This window comes from Electrophorus electricus, chromosome 9 (assembly GCF_013358815.1).
Source record: "Electrophorus electricus isolate fEleEle1 chromosome 9, fEleEle1.pri, whole genome shotgun sequence".
Classification (NCBI taxonomy): domain Eukaryota; kingdom Metazoa; phylum Chordata; class Actinopteri; order Gymnotiformes; family Gymnotidae; genus Electrophorus; species Electrophorus electricus.
Window position 1 is genome coordinate 23,102,167 of NC_049543.1, and position 19,135 is coordinate 23,121,301.

At 47.3% G+C, this 19,135-nt stretch overlaps 1 protein-coding gene across 7 annotated transcripts in view; it reads left to right on the forward strand.

The window, feature by feature from the left end:
• ccdc88ab (coiled-coil domain containing 88Ab) overlaps positions 1–19,135 on the forward strand; it is a 45,519-nt gene that overhangs the window by 11,167 nt on the left and 15,217 nt on the right. For 4 of the 7 annotated variants that reach the window (XM_035530356.1, XM_035530349.1, XM_035530355.1 and 1 more), the window contains exons 4-14: positions 6,961–7,030; positions 10,486–10,544; positions 11,310–11,393; positions 11,523–11,663; positions 12,577–12,746; positions 15,599–15,680; positions 16,013–16,171; positions 16,307–16,453; positions 16,807–16,954; positions 17,219–17,391; positions 18,468–18,605. In XM_035530356.1, the coding sequence (XP_035386249.1) occupies positions 6,961–7,030; positions 10,486–10,544; positions 11,310–11,393; positions 11,523–11,663; positions 12,577–12,746; positions 15,599–15,680; positions 16,013–16,171; positions 16,307–16,453; positions 16,807–16,954; positions 17,219–17,391; positions 18,468–18,605 (1,371 nt within the window). Of the gene's footprint in view, positions 1–885; positions 950–3,661; positions 3,687–6,960; positions 7,031–10,485; positions 10,545–11,309; positions 11,394–11,522; positions 11,664–12,576; positions 12,747–15,598; positions 15,681–16,012; positions 16,172–16,306; positions 16,454–16,806; positions 16,955–17,218; positions 17,392–18,467; positions 18,606–19,135 lie in introns of those variants that run through there. The other 3 variants (XM_035530354.1, XM_035530353.1, XM_035530352.1) reach the window with 3 other exon arrangements.

Here is a 19,135-nt window from a genome sequence, read left to right on the forward strand (position 1 = left end):
CAGCCGCATTAGTGGTGCGTCCAGATCGAGCGCCTCCGCTCGTAATAATCCCCGAGCAGGTCCTAATGGATGGGTTATGGCGCAGGCAGCGTCTCGGGCTAGATGTGCCACTGCTAAAACAATCACGCACTTTTTTTCATGGATAAAGCTGGATGCAGACCAGGGCTTCAGCGAAGGAATGGCCTGCCTAAGATTTGTTCCGAAAAATAATGCTGTAAAATAATGCATAATACAGTGATAAAGGGCTTTTTAGAGTCTGCTACTGCAGTGATATCCTTTCTTATTGCTGGAATGAAACGTCTGATCACACCTACGTTGTCATAGCTGTGTTGCACAAGTGAAGGATTGCAGGGAGATATTCTGCTTTCCTAGGTGTGGCCGGCAGTGTACGGATGTGACATTCATGTCCTTTCTTAGTCCTTGACACGGTCTGGTGGTAGCACAGCTGGCTGCCCCGTATCAGCCATTCAGTGCAGGTCCTTGCCTCTTATCAGCCAATCAGCACATTGGGAAGCATAGGTCCTTGCCTCTTATCAGCCAATCAGCACATTGGGAAGCATAGGTCCTTGCCTTTTATCAGCCAATCAGCACATTGGGAAGCATAGGTCCTTGCCTCTTATTAGCCAATCAGCACATTGGGAAGCCTAGGTCCTTGCCCATAGATGACATGACATTGCTTACGTCCGCGTCTTTCTGCAGCCATTCTCCCACCCTTGTTCAGCCTAGATACTGCTACCCCACCCCCCACCCCCCACCCCGTGAATTACTGAGCACATACGGTGGAGCTGTTTGAGTCTCTCTGTTTTAGTCCTGTGACTGCGTGAAGTGGGGGTCATGTGATCTTTCCTGTGACCCACGTGACTTGTTAGCCCATGTGACTCAGACTCGTTAACAGGCTTGCGAGGCTTCCCTTTTGAGGCCTTGTTTCTTCACCTCATCCTGAATCAAGGTGCGTTTTTAGTAGAGAAACTTCTGTTCAGAGCACTTTTTAAAACTGCAGCCTTCCCCCTGTCCCCGTGTTTTAAGCTCACTACACTGATCCGACGAGGTTGCCGTAAGTTTCCGTGCTGCTCTGTGAACCCTGTTTGTCGTCACGGCTGCGCACTGTTTTCCACTCCGTTCCGAGTCTGGTCCTCTGGCTGCTGCACACAGCTCCAAACACACAGGACCTTTTTTCTCTCTCTCCCCTAACGCAGAAGTAAATTATGCAGATTATTATGGAAATGTAGGCGGCGTTTTTTTAACCCACGACCATCCCCTGCCTTCTCGCCGTAGTAACCCGCTCCCACAACTTCATTGCCCGGTCTGCCGGGACCGTTGGAAAAACAGTGGCACGGTTTGTTTAGGAGGCTCGGGGGGGTCGGAGTTACGCAGTGGTCTGCAAGCTCAACGGCTGTCTGTTCCTACGGCCCGTCTGAAGAGCGCTTGTTTTCCTCCCACTTTTTTCTGTCTTGAAAGACTTCGTGGAAAAAAGTAGCTATTTTTGGCTGTAACGGGATGTCAGTAGTAGCTGACATTTGCTTTGGAGCAGCATAAGGACTTTTTGTGATAGTGTGATGTGTTACTTAGCCAGGCGACTTGTAGTACACATGTTCTGTTTCACAAAGCACCGGATTAAAGCAGTTTTGTGTTTATGTATATTTACATAACACAGTGGTCAAACCTGTTTACTTTGATCTAAAATATGTGACATGTATTTAAAAAATATCCTGAGTTATTTGTGGCTGATGGGCATGGGCTACTGGTCAGTCTTCTTATCACTGCAGTCACTTGGGACTAGTGGAAGTAGGTTTGTGGGTAAAAGCTAGTGGGTTAGAGAAACAAGTAAATTCACATTCTGTTGTCACGTCTGTCTTTTGTTTTGGTTGTGCTGCTTTGTCCACTGAAACGCTAACTTGCTCTATTATTGCTGGACAGCACATCAGTTTACCAGGGCACGCGCTCTGTCTGGAGGCATGACTGCAGGTGAGGGTCACGTTCTTGTGTAGGCCTGTGTGTTGGGTCACGTTCACGCACAGGCCTGTGTGTTGGGTCACGTTCATGCACAGGCCTGTGTGTTGGGTAACGTTCTTGTGTAGGCCTGTGTGTTGGGTCACGTTCACGCACAGGCCTGTGTGTTGGGTCACGTTCACGCACAGGCCTGTGTGTTGGCTCACGTTCACGCACAGGCCTGTGTGTTGGGTCATGTTCACATGCAGGACTGTCTGTGTTAGATGTTGATAACGGTTATAAAATGGGCAAAACTGGCAGAATCAGGACAGTGCTTGTCAGCTTGTACATACATTGCTAATATATTTTGTATATATATAGATATATATTTCCCTGTACACCCCTGTTTTTTTTCTCCTCAGTTTGGACAGAGCACTCTCAAACCATTTCACTGCAAGTTATACTGTGTATGACTATGTATGTGAAAAATAAACCCAACTTGAAACTTGAGCTCTTACACATCTACCTTCTTCCCTTGAGCAGTTCACACAGTTCATTGTTCTGAAACACCAATAGTCCAACAGATGAATCATAGCACATAGTCCCATTTGACCAAGATATGTCTCTTATTAAAGTTGTCAGTGTAACTGCAGTAATTTGAGATCTTAAGCTGGCATCGGTGTGCGTAACAGCATGGCATTGTGGGGGGTGTGCAGGTGTGCATACTTATATACGGGCACTTTGTTTAACGTTTCTTACACGCTGGCCAAATGCAACAAGATGAAATACCTTTTAATAAGGTGATCCACGTGGAACCACTCATAGAAGGACAGGGATGGGATGTGGTCTGACCGTGGGGACCGAGAAGAGCCCGGAGCTCTTCTGCTGGGCTGCTCGCTGCCTCACTCTGCAGTGGTCTTTTCCCTTGCTCCTCCATTGTCCGGCAAGGTTCTCTCCACACACTCTACCACACCGCTGCAGCCGTGGCGAAAAAAAAAAAACGCGGAGAGACGGAGCGAGTGAGAGACGGAGAGCAAAAGAGTGAGCTGGAGTAAGGATGAGGGCTGTGCGCACAGAGACACACCCCCACGCCCAAAAATCTGCATGGGGTGAGTCAACCCACCGGCGTTGCCATGGCAACCACAGGATCTGCAGAGCGTGCGGTTTTCAGGTTGGTGGTGTTCTTAAAGCGTGCTGCTGTTGGTGCCTCAGCCCTCTCACCCCGCTGGATAACTGCCCCTCCCCGACCCCGCCACTGGGGTTCCTGCCCCTGGCACACGGACAGAACCAGGTTCAAAAGAAAAAGGAAGTGTCTGTCCCGACACACACACACACACACACACACACACACACACACACAGAGCTGCAGCTGCACCCAGTATATCCTCCCTTTTCTTTGCTCTGACTGCCAAGCGGGCTTCATCAGCTCTTACCACAACGCCACCATGCAGTCCTCATCCGGCCACATCCGGCGTGATCCGGCGTGAACCGGGGGGAGGGGAGGGGGGGGGGGTGTTGGGACCGGACCCTCAGCTTTCCTTTTCTAGGCTTGCAAGTGATACGGAGCTCATCACTGTAGCCTTGCTCTCTGCCTGTCAAACTGGTGCAAGTACTGCAGCTCGTGGGTCGTTAATTAGGGGGGGGGGGGGGGGGCTCTGTACAGTAGTCAAAGGCTCTTGGACACCCGGTACTGTCTGCACGCAACGTGTTCCTGCTGTCCTGCTGCGTTACCATGACAACTCCTCAGCTTCTCTTAGGTGAGCTAATGCCACATTCTAGCTAAGAGCCACCAAAGGACTTCAGCTGTTACCATGGTAATGTTTAACATGGTAACACCTTTCCGTGATTTTCCTTGTGCCCTAAATACTGCTCTTACGGGTTCATCTGTTGTTCTGTTTTAGTTCTGTTTTAAACAGAGGGTCAGTAGGCTCTCTCACTTCACTGCAGAAAAAAAGAGGAGAAGAGAAACGTGAACAAAGCCTCACACCACAGGAAAAATGTGTGAAACAGAATACTGCCTCACACAGACCGGAGGTGTGTACTGTCGAGTCGGAGGAGTGTAGGAGAGCCCCAGACTGCGGTATGGGTGGAGGCTCCATCACAGCATGATGACCTCCAACACGAGAATCTCCAGCATGACAATATGCATCCTCCTCTCCTTCCTTCCTGTTCTCTCTGGCATTATGGCGAGTGAACGCCGGCGCCTGTGGCATTCTTCATCACTCGTACAAACATGTTTGTGAAATTTTTACGACTTTTTTACGAGACACAGTCAGGGGCTAGGAATTCTGTAGCACCGTTTCAGTAAACCTTGGAAATATATAGATAGTGGTTTTTTTTGGGCAAACAGGAGGTTATTGTCTGTCTGTCAAAGGATTTGATGAGCGTGTGTTTCTGTGTAGGTGGAGACAGGTGTGTGTGTGTGAAAGGGGGAAGGGAAATGAAAGGTGTTTCTATTGCAACACAATAGTCAGATCTGTGTGTGTGTGTGTGTGTGTGTGTGTGTGTGTGTGTGGGTGGGTGTGTGTGTGTGTGTGTGTGTGTGTGTGTGGGTGTGTGTGTGTGTGTGTGTGTGTGTGGGTGTGTGTGTGTGTGTGTGTGTGTGTGTGTGTGGGGGGGGGTGTGTGTGTGTGGGTGGGTGTGTGTGTGTGTGTGTGAGTGTGTGTGTGTGTGTGTGGGGGTGTGGGTGTGTGTGGGTGTGTGTGGGTGTGTGTGGGTGTGTGTGTGTGTGTGGGTGGGTGTGTGTGTGTGTGTGTGTGTGTGTGTGTGTGTGTGTGTGTGTGTGTGTGGGTGTGTGTGTGTGTGTGTGTGTGTGTGTGTGTGTGTGGGGGGGGGTTTCTGAGAACTGCTGCAGTTGCTATTCCTTACACAGCTACTGTGTTTAGCATGTGAGCAGAGAGATTTCTGTTACCACTGAGACAGTTTAAGAGTTTGTTCAGGCAGTAGTGTTGTTGGTTTTGGTCGTTTAGGACTACACAGTATTTATGTTTGTCAGTTCACATTTTAGCTTTAATTATCTCTGTGTGTTTTGGTCATATCTTTTCAGCTCCTAGTTGGCAGGAAACTTTGTCGCATTCGAACCCTGGCTGTGATCAGACTCACGCGGCTGTTTGACCGATCGGCTAAGCTCGTTTACTTACTGTACGATTTGTTGATTTACCATGAAATTTTGTTGAGGTTCTTTTCTTTCTTAATTACATTTTAAATTAATTTCTGAGTGTGCTGATGTGGATTGGACAGTAGAGTCAGTTCTCTTATATCAAGTTTTTACTAAATTAGGCCAAATTCGAATAACTTTGCAGTTTCCTGAAGCACAGGCAGAACGTCTGTCTTGAACCGCAGAGGTCGGCAGGCTCAAACTCCATAAGTTCGTAGGTTAGGAGCATGTCAGGGTACCTTGTGGTCATCTGCTCAGTTGTGAGTGCTGGAAAAATTCTGTGACCTGGAGAGACAGTAGTCCCGCACCACCACTAGGAAGGAGGAGGCGGGTTTCAGCTAACGCTAAGGCCCACGCCTCTGGCGCCCCCTATCTCGGCTGCAGCATTTGATCTAAGCCTGCTGCCATCCGAGCAATCCGGTCATTCCAGGGTGCGTGTACATGCAGTGGTAAATTACAGCGCTCGCTATAGGCCTTGGAATGTGCACAGTCCATTTCTGGTATTATGTGTCAACACATATGCAATATTCTTGTTCTTACCTCACGAACGCTGACCACCTCTACGTTTGTGGGATTGGGAGATGTGGGATTTGGAGCCTCTCTTTGCCTACCTCAGCCATTTTTTTTTAACCCAGTAGTTTACATTTTGGTCGCATGGGTGAAACTGCACTGTTTTATTGTCTCATAATTACATAATTATGCGTACCAATGTTAGGGGCAGGTTTATGTCAATACAGTATGAATGGTGATCAAATGCAATCAAACTGATTGTTTTATCAAATGGGATCAAATATAATCAAACTGATCCAGTAATCTGTTACTTGATGATTATATATTGATCATATGATTATTTGATTATATGATTATATATTATATGATTATATATTACTCTGTATCCTGACATTGTAAAGATGTTTTGCTTATCTGATTGTAGCACATAAACTCATTGAGGACTAAACACATTTGGAATTTATTTAAAGTCATTTGGATTAAAAGGTTAGTTTGAAAAAGCCTTCATTATCTGGGTCTTAGGACCAGGAATGTACTGGTTCCCAGTAGAGTGGAACTGAACCTGGTTTAAAGGTCCAGTTTGTATTAGTCTTTTACCAGACTGATCAAACTTCAGTGACCCCTACTCTCTTTCTGTCAGCAATTTGGCCTGCATTGGTGAGTCGCAGTGCCAGAAGTGGCATTGTGGGATTGATGGTGAGCCAATCAGTGCACTCCATATAATACTGTGGAATGGTTAGTAGATAAGCATGTCTGGGCTATTGGGTCTGACAGGAAGGATGTGACCAGATGCACCAGTCTTGTTCTGATTCAGTGCCTCTTTGGAAAGTGCATGAACGTCCCCGAATGTGGAGAAATCTTCCTTGTTTGCTTATACAGTATATATACGCTGGATTTATACGGTCATTTATGGTGTGCAGTTCGAGATTTGTTAGTACAGGATTAACACTGTATAGCATTACCACTGTTCCATTGCTTTTGTTAATAATAATAAATATGTTTAGTCTACTTAATAAATAAATAAATAAAAGTTGTGTCTACATGGAACAGTGTTATTGCTCATGGACCAGTGGACCCACCCAAGTCAAAATGAGGAACAGAGAGTACTGTGAACTGCAGAAACCGTCCTTTGTCTTCTGTGTTAGATGTTGGTGTGTGTGGGGGACACACCTGTAGCCACTTAAAGCACTTGGTATTGATTGCTGATTACAGATCATTGACATCTGATAACTGCTGACAGTGTCAGCAGGTAGTGCTCACACCCCCACACACACATAGCTGAGAGGGCAGGAGAAGGCCTGGGGCTGATAAATGATGGTGTGTGTGTGTGTGTGTGTGTGTGTGTGTCTTCTCATTGTTTCTAGGAGACTCTGCAGCAGCTGGTGACGATGCCCCTGCCCAATGTCCTGGTTCTTGGCAGGACTCCGCTCACTGGTAAGCTCCGCCCCTATGACCCCAACACCAAATGGTGAACAAAGCCCCCCCCCGGTCCCTCTCACAGCACGTGACCACATGCAGCACTGGTAGAAATATACAGTGTCATGCTGATAAATATGTCATGCTGATATGTATACAGTGTAGGTGGGCTGTTTCTAGCCGCGAGACAGACCTCTTACCCTCTCTCGCTTTGGCTGATATCCTCATACAGCGCCACAGATTCCACATTAAGATGGAAACTTTGCAGTATAAAAAAGACCCAGAATGCCAAGATTCCGACTCTGACCGGCCAACGGTAGATAATATGTTATAATATGTAATATGTCCTCTGCTCTAACGTAGTTCTCCCCAGTGAACAGTGCATTTTAGCCAGCCATGGTGAAACCAGTAATGTCCTTTACCATTAGCAAACAAAATGAGGACAGAAAATCTGAAGAAAAACAAAGATCTGAAAATAGTCTTGTTTTGCAAGGAATAAACAGCATCCTTGGATAGTTATGGTCTATGGAGGGTGATCCTTCGTCTTATGGCTCCACGTGGTACTGCAGAGAACTGATCCCTTGTGCTAGCCCACTTGTAGAAAGTGCTTTAGGGCTGTTTCTGTCACTTTGTCAGTGAAATAGATGTAATTTAAGACATCTAGTCTTAGTTTTCCACTAGAGGCATTTTAGGTTTAGTTCACTAAACACATTTTTTAAAATTTACAGCTTGTTTTAATTTACACCTTGTTTCATTTGATGAAGATCAAGCTTATTCAAACACTTACTGAACTAGTAGAGCAAGTTAAACTGAAACCAAACTGTTAGCAGCACATGCTTGATGAGCATAATTGAAAATCTGTAAAAGTGGTTTTGTTTTTGTTTGTCACCCGATGCTAAATGACTAACTGATCTTCAGTTCACTTCTCTGGATAGAACGGATTGACTCATTGTTCCCCATCCGAACGTCCATAACAGCAATGGACATTATTACGGCGCATACATCCTGCTTTATTATGCTCTCAAATGTGGCTGTAACTCAGAAGAATCTGACTTCTCTCTCCTGACCAGGGTCACAGTGCCATTACAGAGCAGCAGTGGTCCGGCTGAAAGTGCTCGGCCATGTGGCTTTTATTACACAGCCATTACCCGTCTGTGGGGGATGGGAGGTATTACCCAGTGAGAATTCCACCCCGGGCCTTGAGGGGTTAGTCCTTCTCTCTGTCTTGCTCTCTCTGGCTGTCTGTCTCTGTTTGTCTCTCTCACAGCAAAACTCTTGTTTGTCTCTTTGTCTCTGTGTCTGTCTTAAACTTGCTCATAGTCTGTCGGTCTCTCTCTGGCTCCCTTGCCTTGTCTCTATCCCTCACTTTCCCTTGCTCTTGGTCTCTCTCTATCTTTTTGTCTTTCTGCCACCAACTGAAAATGCGCAAGCGAAAAGCATGTGGCAGAAGAGCTGGGGTCTCTTTTCCCGTGGAGCATCTCACTGTCCCAAACCTTCCACACTTGCTGACTTACTCAGGGCTCACGTGAGTCTCTTGACAGGTGTCCCATTCGCCTGTTCATCAGCTCAACGCAAACAGCTGGGGGTCGGGACTGCTGAGTCATGACAGGTGCACCTTCAGCGTGTGTCGGCCAGAGTGAGGGTGGGGTAGTTGCAGAACTGCCAAACGCCTTAAAAGAAACTGTGACTAGAGGGAGGGATCAGTGTTCTCTGGCCTACCCCTCGTCAAACTCTCTGAATGTATTTTATCTGCTTTTATAGTGTACAAATAGAAGGATTGAGGGTCTTACAGAATCTTACTTTAATTGACTTTGCTAGGTAGCAACATGCAAGCTCTTTAAGCCGAAGTATAAAGATCATTCATGGTAGAAACTCCACATCATGATGACAATACGGTCACAGGAAACCGTGCAGCCTGTAGAGGATGCTGTCATTGATGAGGTCATAAAGTACACTGGTCCTGGAGGAGGACAGGCTTACAGGAAACTGCTGTGTTCTGTGGTTTTTATTAACCACTAGGGTCCCCCGAGGAACCGTTTCCTCGTCCTGTTCAGCAGTCATTGTTCACAGGAAGGGGCGGAGCAGCCCATGCTTAGTCAGCGTCCGTGTGACCCCTGCGTTTCCTGTCGGGATGAGAGGATGGTGGTGGAAGAGTTCAGCTAAGACCCAGCAGTGGTGTCACATCACATCCCAGGCCTGCGAATGCTTAGGGGTGTGTATGCTGAGATGTGTGCTGCTCCCACAACTGTGTGTGTGTGGGGGGGGGGGGGGTGAGCTTTGCATCATTTTCATTGATTTATATTTTCCTGCCTATGTTTCTCTCCTGGCCGGTTATCTTAAACGGTTCCCTCAGTATGACTGATTCTTGTTGTAACCCATCATGCTCTCCTAACACAAAGCTTTATAATGCGGTGTTCCTGTGTCAGTTTGCATTCTCCTCTTTTCCTCATAACCACAAACCATCACAGTGATCAGACAGTGACCAATGTTTCAGGCTTGGGCATTTTCTGAATGCACGCTCCGTAAGCTTGGCTCAGACCGTTCAGCTGATTTCAGACAGCCTGCAGCAGACTTCCTCACAGATGCAAAGTTGCGGTGGTCTCACGGAGCACCTTCTAAGCCTGCGAGCCGTGCTGCTTCTTTGCCAGGGAGAATTATATGGAGGTGGATGCTCAGGAAAACCTTTAAGCTTCTTTTGCATTGAAGAAATGACATGAAATAAATATACCGTCCTGTTGGCTAAGTGGTGTCCTATCTGAGCGTCCTGCACGTGGATTTATGAAGACCTCAGAGGGAGTCAAGTCCTCTCCCACCTAACCAGGCAGTTAAACGGCATTAATCAGTTAAATGGCTTTAATCAGTTAAACGGCATTAATCAGTTAAACGGCTTTAATCAGTTAAATGGCGTATGCATGCTGTGTTTAGGTAAAAAATAGCTTTTTTATTTCATTTTTTCTAAGCTTAACCTCACCGGATCTGGGTTCGTCTTAGCTGAATAGCACATAGTTTTGCAAATGCATGATTGCATACATTACAGTTGATTTTTCTACGTCTTGTTTCCATTGTAGTTAAACAGTTCTTGAGACATTTTATTTGCTGTTGGGTTGTCTCCAAGCTCCTCCCCTCTGTGTGCGTGTAATTGGCCAGTCTCTAAGCTCCTCCCCTCTGTGTGCTTGTAATTGTACACCTGCTTCCTCCCTCCGGGGGCGCATCAGTGATACCTCCCCCCTTAATTCTGCTGCATTAACACTTCAGTGCCCCGAGCAGCTGCCTTGGCTGTCCATCTGGGCCACTGGGGTGCCGGCTGACCACGCGGTATATTGCCCTAACCTCCTCTCCAGGGCCTCTGCCCTGCAGTCTGCCAGGGTGGTGAAGCTGTGCTCTGCCCTGTTGGGATTTCAAAGCTGCTTCTCTTTTGTCTGTACCTTCAGTAAGTGCTTAAATTATTATATATATTGTTTTTATTTTTTCAGAACAGGGCTTGGGAGAGGTGAAGAAACTGTTGTTGCTATTGCTGGGATGTGCCGTCCAGGTGAGGCCTGCCGTAGAGCTGCCGTGGGTGGGGGACTCGCTCGGACGTTTCAGACTGTGTCGAGGGAAGAGTGCTAATGTTGATGCCATTATCAGGACAGGTGGGCCTTGGTGGGCTCCGGTCCAGTCTGAGCCCTGTAAGAGAGGCTGTATGCTCCATGGGAGGGCTGGCTGCTCCGATATATCCCCTACACACATGCGGGAGCACGTGGGCACACACACACACACACACACACACACACAAAGCCCACAACAGCTGAACATAAAAAACCCCATGGTGAATCCACCATAGAAATCATGGTTTTATTCATATGCATTTTTATTTATAATCATTCCTCTTTTTCTTATATTAATCTGAAGGTTCCAGCCAATGGCTGGCTGAAGCCTGGGAATAAGAGTCACAGCCCAGGGCTCTCGAGCTATTCACAGCATACATTTACATGCATTAAGTATGACCGAGGAATAAAATAAAACCCTGCAAATGTAAAAAGAATAGTGCCTCCAGCCGAGCGTAAAATAATGTGGCCATGTATGACTGTGTGTGTGTGTATGGACATGTTTTTAGGCCATTCTGGGGACCAAATGTCTGTCACCATTATGACAGAAAGAACTAAACATTTAGTCATGACCCCACAAAGTTAATAGTGCAATATTATGGTTTGAGTGTGTGTACCCACATACCTGAGTGTGTTGCCATGGTGAGCTGTTGCCAGATTCATGCAGTCATCTTAGTGTCTTGCTCTTCCACCGGTCTGCTCGCTTGCAGTGTGAGCAGAAAGAGGAGTACATTGAGAGAATCCAGACGCTGGACTTTGACATGAAGGCTGCGATTGCGTCTCACATTCAAGAGGTAGGACACGGCTTTACCCACCACCCTGAGACAGGGCAGCCCCTTTGCAGTTCAGCAGTAACGACTAAATGATCTGTACGTCTGCGTGTGGGTGAATGTGCATATATTTCGGTGCATGCCATCCTGAAGGTCACTCACAATCAGGAGAACGTGCTGGACCTGCAGTGGCTGGAGGGAGGCGAGTCGCCCCCTGAGGACCTGGACACGCTCTCGAGAAACCTCGCCCTCCACCTCCGGCGTGTGGTGGACGAGAGAGACGACCAGGTGGAGGTACGCTGCAGAGACCAGGGCACGCCAACACTCCATTTACCTTCTTGCTGCTTCGATTCTGAGCACTAAATTGCTGTGTACTAGCTGTGAGTGCCACACATGAGGATCGGGACTTACAAATTGGACCTGAATTCTTTATACTTCTGTCCTTTATCACCTGTCTTATTTCTCAAACTGAGTGTGAGTGTGTGTGTGTGTGTGTGGGTGTGTGAAGCCAGATGAGGCTGATTAAACTTTGGCCTCCTGTGGAGCCCCCGTGCCCTCAGAAGGCATTCCCAGCATCCTCTGCTTCTGTGGGCTCGGATAATGATCTACAGCACGGCCAGCCGCTCTTCATTAAAACGCCATTTCCTGGGCCATTCTCCCTCCTCCCCCCCGACGTGTGCACACGCACAGTCATGAGGAGGGGTGAAACCGCCGATCGTAGATACGCGCTTAAATGCCCCTTTCTGTTCCTCCCAGTGCGTTGCTGGTTACGCAGCCCACAGGGCATGGCCTTCATGGCCTGAGCAGTCCCAGTCAGGCCCTTCACACCGCTCCTCACTGCCCGCTTGCTCTCCCTTTAATGAAATCATCGCGCTCAGCTGCGCGGGCTAGCGTGCCGTAACTGCCCTAATCTCTTTCCTCTGGCTAATTGGAGACCTCACACAGAGGAGGAGGAGGAGGAGGCTTCCTCACTGCACCATTATCTCCACCGGAAGGTTCCTGCTGTGGTCTCCTCCCATTAATGACCCGTACTCTGTGCTACAAAAAAAAGCAACAGCAACAACCAAAAACACACACTGTGTTGCTGGCACTGAAAGCATAGTTAATGAATCAAATAGCCCGTGCTGCCGAGATCTAGAAGTCTTGACACTCCGAGTGCTGCAGCAGTTCCTCGTGCTGGAGGCTGAGTGCATCTCTCCATGCGCAGGCCATCGTGGAGCTGACCCAGGAGAGAGACTACAGCCAGGGCTTACCTGCCTTGCCCTGCGGCCCCGCGCCCGGCGACTCACCCAGCATGCGCCGCACCGAGAGCAGGCAGCACCTCTCGGTGGAGCTGGCGGACGCCAAGGCCAAAGTCCGCCGCCTCCGTCAGGAGCTGTGAGTACGCCGCCCTCCAAACCTGCCCCCACCACCCACCTCTTCTTGCTTCTAATCTCAAAACTGCAGCAGGTCCTTAGTCAAGCTACAGCCATTGCGTGTTCTGAAGTTTCCGCTGTTGTCGGTCAAGATTTGATGCGGTTTCTCTGGAAGCAAGCAGTTTAGGGACGCAAGTGTGATTAGTTTCACGCGTGTGCAATTATTTGTTTCATCTCAGCATAATTCCCTTTCCCCCCCAAATTCCATTGCAGTTCTTTGTTTGTCCAGATAACAGGATCACATGAAAGTCAGGGCCAGATAACCGCTAATGGTGTACTTGATAAACTATGTTCTGTTTAATGGTAAATGATACGTTTTGATCCCCTTATCTGATCCTTCAGATCTTCTTTGGTGCTCCTAAGGAACAGACAAATACATGACACAGAAAACTAAAGAGCACCCATCCTGCCCCTTCTCACGGCTCCTGGCATTTCTCCATGAAATTCCCGAGGACAGCAAATGCAGAATTTGCACTATATGTGAATGGCTTGAGTTTGCTGTTTCTCTTATGTCCTAGTCCTGTGCAGGCTAACAGAACAAAGCCAGAGGAAATTTTTTTTTTTGCAGCCTTGTAAATAATTGAACTTCCTCCTGAAGAGTGCATTAACCTTGAGAGACAATACACGGCACTGCGATTTTGAAGAAGCCGTCATCAGGACAGAGAAGCATTTATAAAAAAGAGGGGAAGTCAGCTGGCTTTTCCACTTGGTGCGTGTTCAATAGCTTATGAGACAAAGTGAATTTGTCATCCTTGTGAGTCAGCCTTTGTGTTTGGTCACTCATTTACAGAGCCCAGTCAATTACTGGCAATTTGCTGTTTGGAAACCTGAGATGATTAATCATTTTTAATGCAATACTTCGTAGTGAACTTTGGGGATCTGACACATATTCAGCCTTTGCTTTGAGCCTTTGTTTGACGCTGCTGACCTCGGTGTGTCCTTAGCTTGTCAGGCAGTGCATGAAAGGGTGAGCCCACAAGGCGGCCTGCACGGGGCCTCACTCTGGATCAGATGTCTGGGGATTTCCCCAATATCAGATGATAATCTAGTGTCTTGGATATTCTTCAAGCATCTTTGACCTACTTGTTGGAGCACAGAGCTTTGCGAAGCTGCTGTTTATCGCCGTAGATTCCTTCTCTGCATTTGTTGTCATTTTTCCCACTCATTCATCATGGCCAGAGAGAAAGAAGACGCTCTGTTTTCATTGACCAAGGTCTGTGGAGTCTTCCTCAGCCTTCGTCTCCCAGGAAGATGCTGAGGATTGTGATGATGCCGTGATGGCGGAGTTGGTTTGACGCACCTGTTGTAGACCCATCCGGAGATGTTATAGTTACCATTGGCTTCCTGTACTGTGGATGAGATGTGTGTGTGTGTGTGTGTGTGTGTGTGTACATGTATTTGTGTGTGTGTGTGTGTGTTTGTGTGAAAGAGAGTGAGATAGAGAGAAAGATCATGTATTTGTGAGAGTGTGTGTGTGTGTTTGTGCAAGAGAGCAGACTCGAGAGAGAATGTGTGTGAAAGAGAGAGCAAGAGAAAACGAGAGAATGTGTGTGTACACTTTTACCATTCTTGCGCTTTAAAATCTTCAGAGCAGACAAATAACTCATTCACTGGTTTCCCCTTTTTGAGACTTGGCTGCTCTTACTGTGTCCCCTAATGTTTTCTTTCTTCACAGCTGCTGTGCTTTAGAGGTTTTAGCCTGGATATAGCTGCTTTATGCCTGGGCCCACAGTGCAGAAAACTAAGCAAATACAACTGGATTCATCTAAATTAAATGCACAGTGTACTGGATCACATGTCTGTAACCTTTACACCTGAATGAACAGATGTCTCCTCATCTCTGCCCTCGGCATTCAGATACGGTGGGGATACTCATCCCGCCAAAATGTTAATCGAGCATTGTGGGATGTTGCGTAATTAATAGTCCTCATCATTTATTAAAGGAACCAAAAAAACTGTGCTATCGCTAATAATGGCTGAATCTCAAATGGCTTCCTACTCCCTATGTAACTGCACTATATATAGTGTGAAATAATGGCTTCTGCACCCTAGGTGCACTGTAGATCCGCTGCGGAGACATTTGAGATTCAGCCAGTGAATGGAAGCCAGTTAGGGTCACTCACCGTTATGCATATGAGATCATGCAACCTAATCCCCATTGGCTTTCTGTTCCTGTTTTCCCCGTGTAATCTCATTTGCATGTTTTGGGGTGTGGTGTAGAGATGGTTAGGTGAAATCAGGACTCAAACAGAACAGGCAGGTTGTGCCCATTCTGCCAGATGAGTGTTTTGAGTGGACCATTGCGAATTTGCATGCCCTCAAACCATATTTTTAAAAGCCAGGGTTGTTGTGATATTCAACAATGTTAAATAACGGCAGGCTCATGTATGACCTACATACTAAATATAAACTTTGCTTTAATCGTGGAAATACTGAAAACATTTATGTTAACAAATAATAAATGGAGCCCTTCGGGGGCTGAGTAGAAGCTGTTTTAATAATTTTTTTCTTTGTTTGACCAAGATGAATAGTTATTTTAAGGATCCCTTTGCGTTTAGGGTTTGCAATTTGAGTTACATTCAAGGTTTTATTGCAGGAGCTCTTTAGGGAGGCCCTTTTTTGTTGCCATGCAGAGTGAAGGCAGTCTAAGGCTTTTATAAATGATAAGGAGGGCTCTGCTTTGTGGAAAATGGATTATAAGAATTCGTATTTTATAAAAGGTTGTGGTGCATGAGTGATGGGGTGGGGCGGTGGGAGGAGACAGGTGGGCGTAGACAGGGCATGTGCTGTAAGGTGTGTGTCTCTCTGTCACAGAGAGGAGAAGACCGAACAGCTATTGGACTGCAGGCAGGAGTTGGAGAATCTGGAGAAAGAGCTGAAGCGGATTCAGCAGGAGGTAGATCACTACCAACATCACCACCACGACCTCCAATGTCATCACCACGACCTCTACCAACACCATCACCAGTACCACAGCCATCACCATGACCTCTACCAACACCATCACCAGTACCACAACCATCACCATGATCTTCACCAACACCATCACCAGTACCACAACCATCACCATGACCTCTACCAACACCATCACCAGTACCACAACCATCACCATGACCTCTACCAACACCATCACCAGTACCACAACCATCACCATGACCTCTACCAACACCATCACCATGACTGCCACAGTAGTATTCTGATGTGTGTGTGTGTGTGTGTGGTCATCAGAACCTCCAGCTGCTGTCTGATGCACGGTGCGCCCGGGCGTATCGCGACGAGCTGGATGCTCTGAGAGAGAAGGCCATCCGCGTGGACAAACTGGAGAGTGAAGTGGGACGCTACAAGGAGCGGCTCCACGACATCGACTTCTACAGAGCCCGTGTGGAAGTAAACTCCCAGAGCGCTGCGAGCACCACACACACACGGCTGCCTAACGCACACCCCCAACACGATGTGTCTTCTGTGAGGGTATTCTGTTCCTGCAGTTAGTGGTTAACAGGCGCGTTGCGTTTGGCCGTACAGGAGCTGAAGGAGGACAATCAGATCCTGTTGGAGACCAAGAGCATGCTGGAGGAGCAGCTGGATGGCTCCAGAGCGCGCTCCGACAAACTGCACGAGCTGGAGAAGGAGAACCTGCAGCTGAAAGCCAAAATCCACGACATGGAGATGGTGAGACAATGAAGATGAGGATGAAGATGATGATGCTACTACTGCTGCTAATAAGCTACTTGTATTTTTGCACTTTTTCTACTTTCATAAAATGCAGCTCAAATTGCTTTAGAAATAAAATATAAAATATTACAAAAGGGAGAATTGAGCATATAAAATGAAATTAAATACTGATAATCATGAAGATGAGAGTTTACATGTGAGTCACTTCAAAGGTTAAAATAAGGTGAGAAGTACAGGTTGTGGAATTGTCAGAATGCTTTATTATAAGGAGTTTGCATTTTCATCATGTGCATGTGTGTGTCCCTCCATGCATGCGTGTGTGTGTGTGTGTGTGTGTGTTTCTCGGTAAGGAGCGGGACATGGATCGGAAGCGTATAGAGGAGCTCGTGGAGGAGAACCTGACACTGGAGGTGGCTCAGAAGCAGAGCATGGATGAATCTTTGCACCTGGGCTGGGAGCTGGAGCAGCTCTCCAAAACTACGCCAGAGTTTCCCGAGGGTAGGCATTCCCTCGGCCCCCACTAGCTCACCGCATGCCCCGGGCTTATTCATGCATGGCTGATTAATTTAATTATTCATTATTATTATTAATGATTTAATTAGTCCTAGATTACTGTGCAGCCTGCATTTGACAAAGCTAATAAGGATAACTGGGCTCAAATCTCCAGATAAATCCTGTTTGTTTACTAAATGGGCCCACTATGTAGATGGATCTTATGGTGGAGGGGGTTTAACATTTGCGTGTTTGCGCTCACCCCCGTAGCTCCTCAGAAGTCTCTGGGTCATGAGGTGAATGAGCTCACCTCCAGCAGACTCCTGAAGCTGGAGATGGAGAACCAGACGCTCCTGAAGACCGTGGAGGAACTGAAGGCAGCCGGGGAAGCTAGCTCACGTCTGCTCAAGGCTGAGAAGGAGAATCAGAGACTGCATGAGAAGGTCAGATTGTTCCTCCGCTCTCCATGTGTACTGTGTTGCGCGCGCACACACACACACACACACACACACACACACACTCTCTGCCTTACAGTGAAGACAAGAGCGACAGAAGGAGTAAAAGAAGTCTGAAGGTCTCTTTACAGGACGTGTGGGACTCTCGAAACGGTTAAATTATTTTTAGAAAGCTAATCCCTCCATTTTAAGCTCAGATTAATAAAAGGCCATTTCTTGTGCGAAGGCAAGAAAATGCATCTTCTGGAATGATGCAACCGAGGATCGTACTGAAACTCAAACCGCCAAAACATGCGTTTAAGCAGCTTTGATCAAATTCAGTGCTACAGATAGATGGCACACGTACTGAGGGCTCAGTGTCTGTGCACTGCTGTGTTCGTCTGCGCCAGCCTACACCGCCAGGCCACGTAATTATGTGTTTTCAGAAAAGCCTTGGGTTTATATAAAGAACTGGAACATGTGTGAGGACAGAGGTTGACGCCCTCCAGCAGTGCTGTGCGCTGCAGCTGTGCCCATGATTCAGGGATGGTGCAGACGCACTCCACCCACTCCCTCTCCTGGCTGCTGCCCGGCCGTCAAGGGCATTAATTACGCCTGTCGGATCTTATGCCCTATGTCTGAAGGGGTGCCTCAGTGGGGGAAGGGGCATCCGAGGAGGGGCAGAATGTCGGCACGAACAGAGAAGCTTGAACTATGGGCCTCTGCAAACGCACACGCTCCGCCGAGCTGAAACCCGTGCATGCATGCAGATGTGTACGCGATGCATTTATGCCTGTGCACGTCTCTGTGTGTCCATATGGGTATGCGCGCGCATACGTGTGTGCGTGCGTGAGTTCACGTACGTGTGTCTATGTGCATGCACGTGTCTGTGTGTGTCTGGGCAGGTGCGTGTGCACATGTCTGTGTGTGTATGTGTGGTTATCCATTCATGCACACATGTATGTTTGTGTCGTCGTGTGTGTGTGTGTGTGTGTGTGTGTGTGTGTATGTGTGTGTGTGTGTATGCATACATGCACGCATGTGTGTGTGTGTGTGTGTGTGTGTGTGTGCGGGCATCTGCACAGCTCAAGCAGCTGGAGAATGAGATGCGCACAGAGAGAGAGGGTTTGCGTGGTGCAGAGTGCCTCAGTGCCGACCTGATGAAGGAGAAATCACAGCTGCAGAAAACCCTGGAGACGCTGAGGGAAAACTCAGAGAGACAGGTGTGGACCGAGCATCCCCTTCAGTCGTGCTCATTTATTTATTTAAACCATTGGTGCTCTTGGTATGGTTTTCCCCTGTGTGTGTGTTTGTGTGTTTATGTTTGTGTGTGTGTGTGTGTGTGTGTAAGGTGTGCTATTATGCTTTTGTGATAGCACTTAACACAGCATTACATATGATTATTTTAAGAATTTTACATGGTATGGCACACTTCACTTGAATGTTGGACATGACTCTCCCCATGTGACATATTTACTAAATTATGCTTTGGAGCGAATCTTTGGACTTGACCTGACTTTGTCTGTTCTGTGCCTCTAGCAAACAAGATGAGAATGATGAGATGAGAAAATGGAATGAGAAAATGGAAAGTCTTAAGTCTTTAAGGACCATGCAGAATGTCTGTTTAAAACTTAATCGTGATGATATGTGCATGCATGTGATGTCCCGCCAGTTTCTGATCATGAAGCTTAAGGTCCAGGAGGTTTTATTTGCTACCAGATACACTGAGATGATGTTGGAGTGATGATTCATG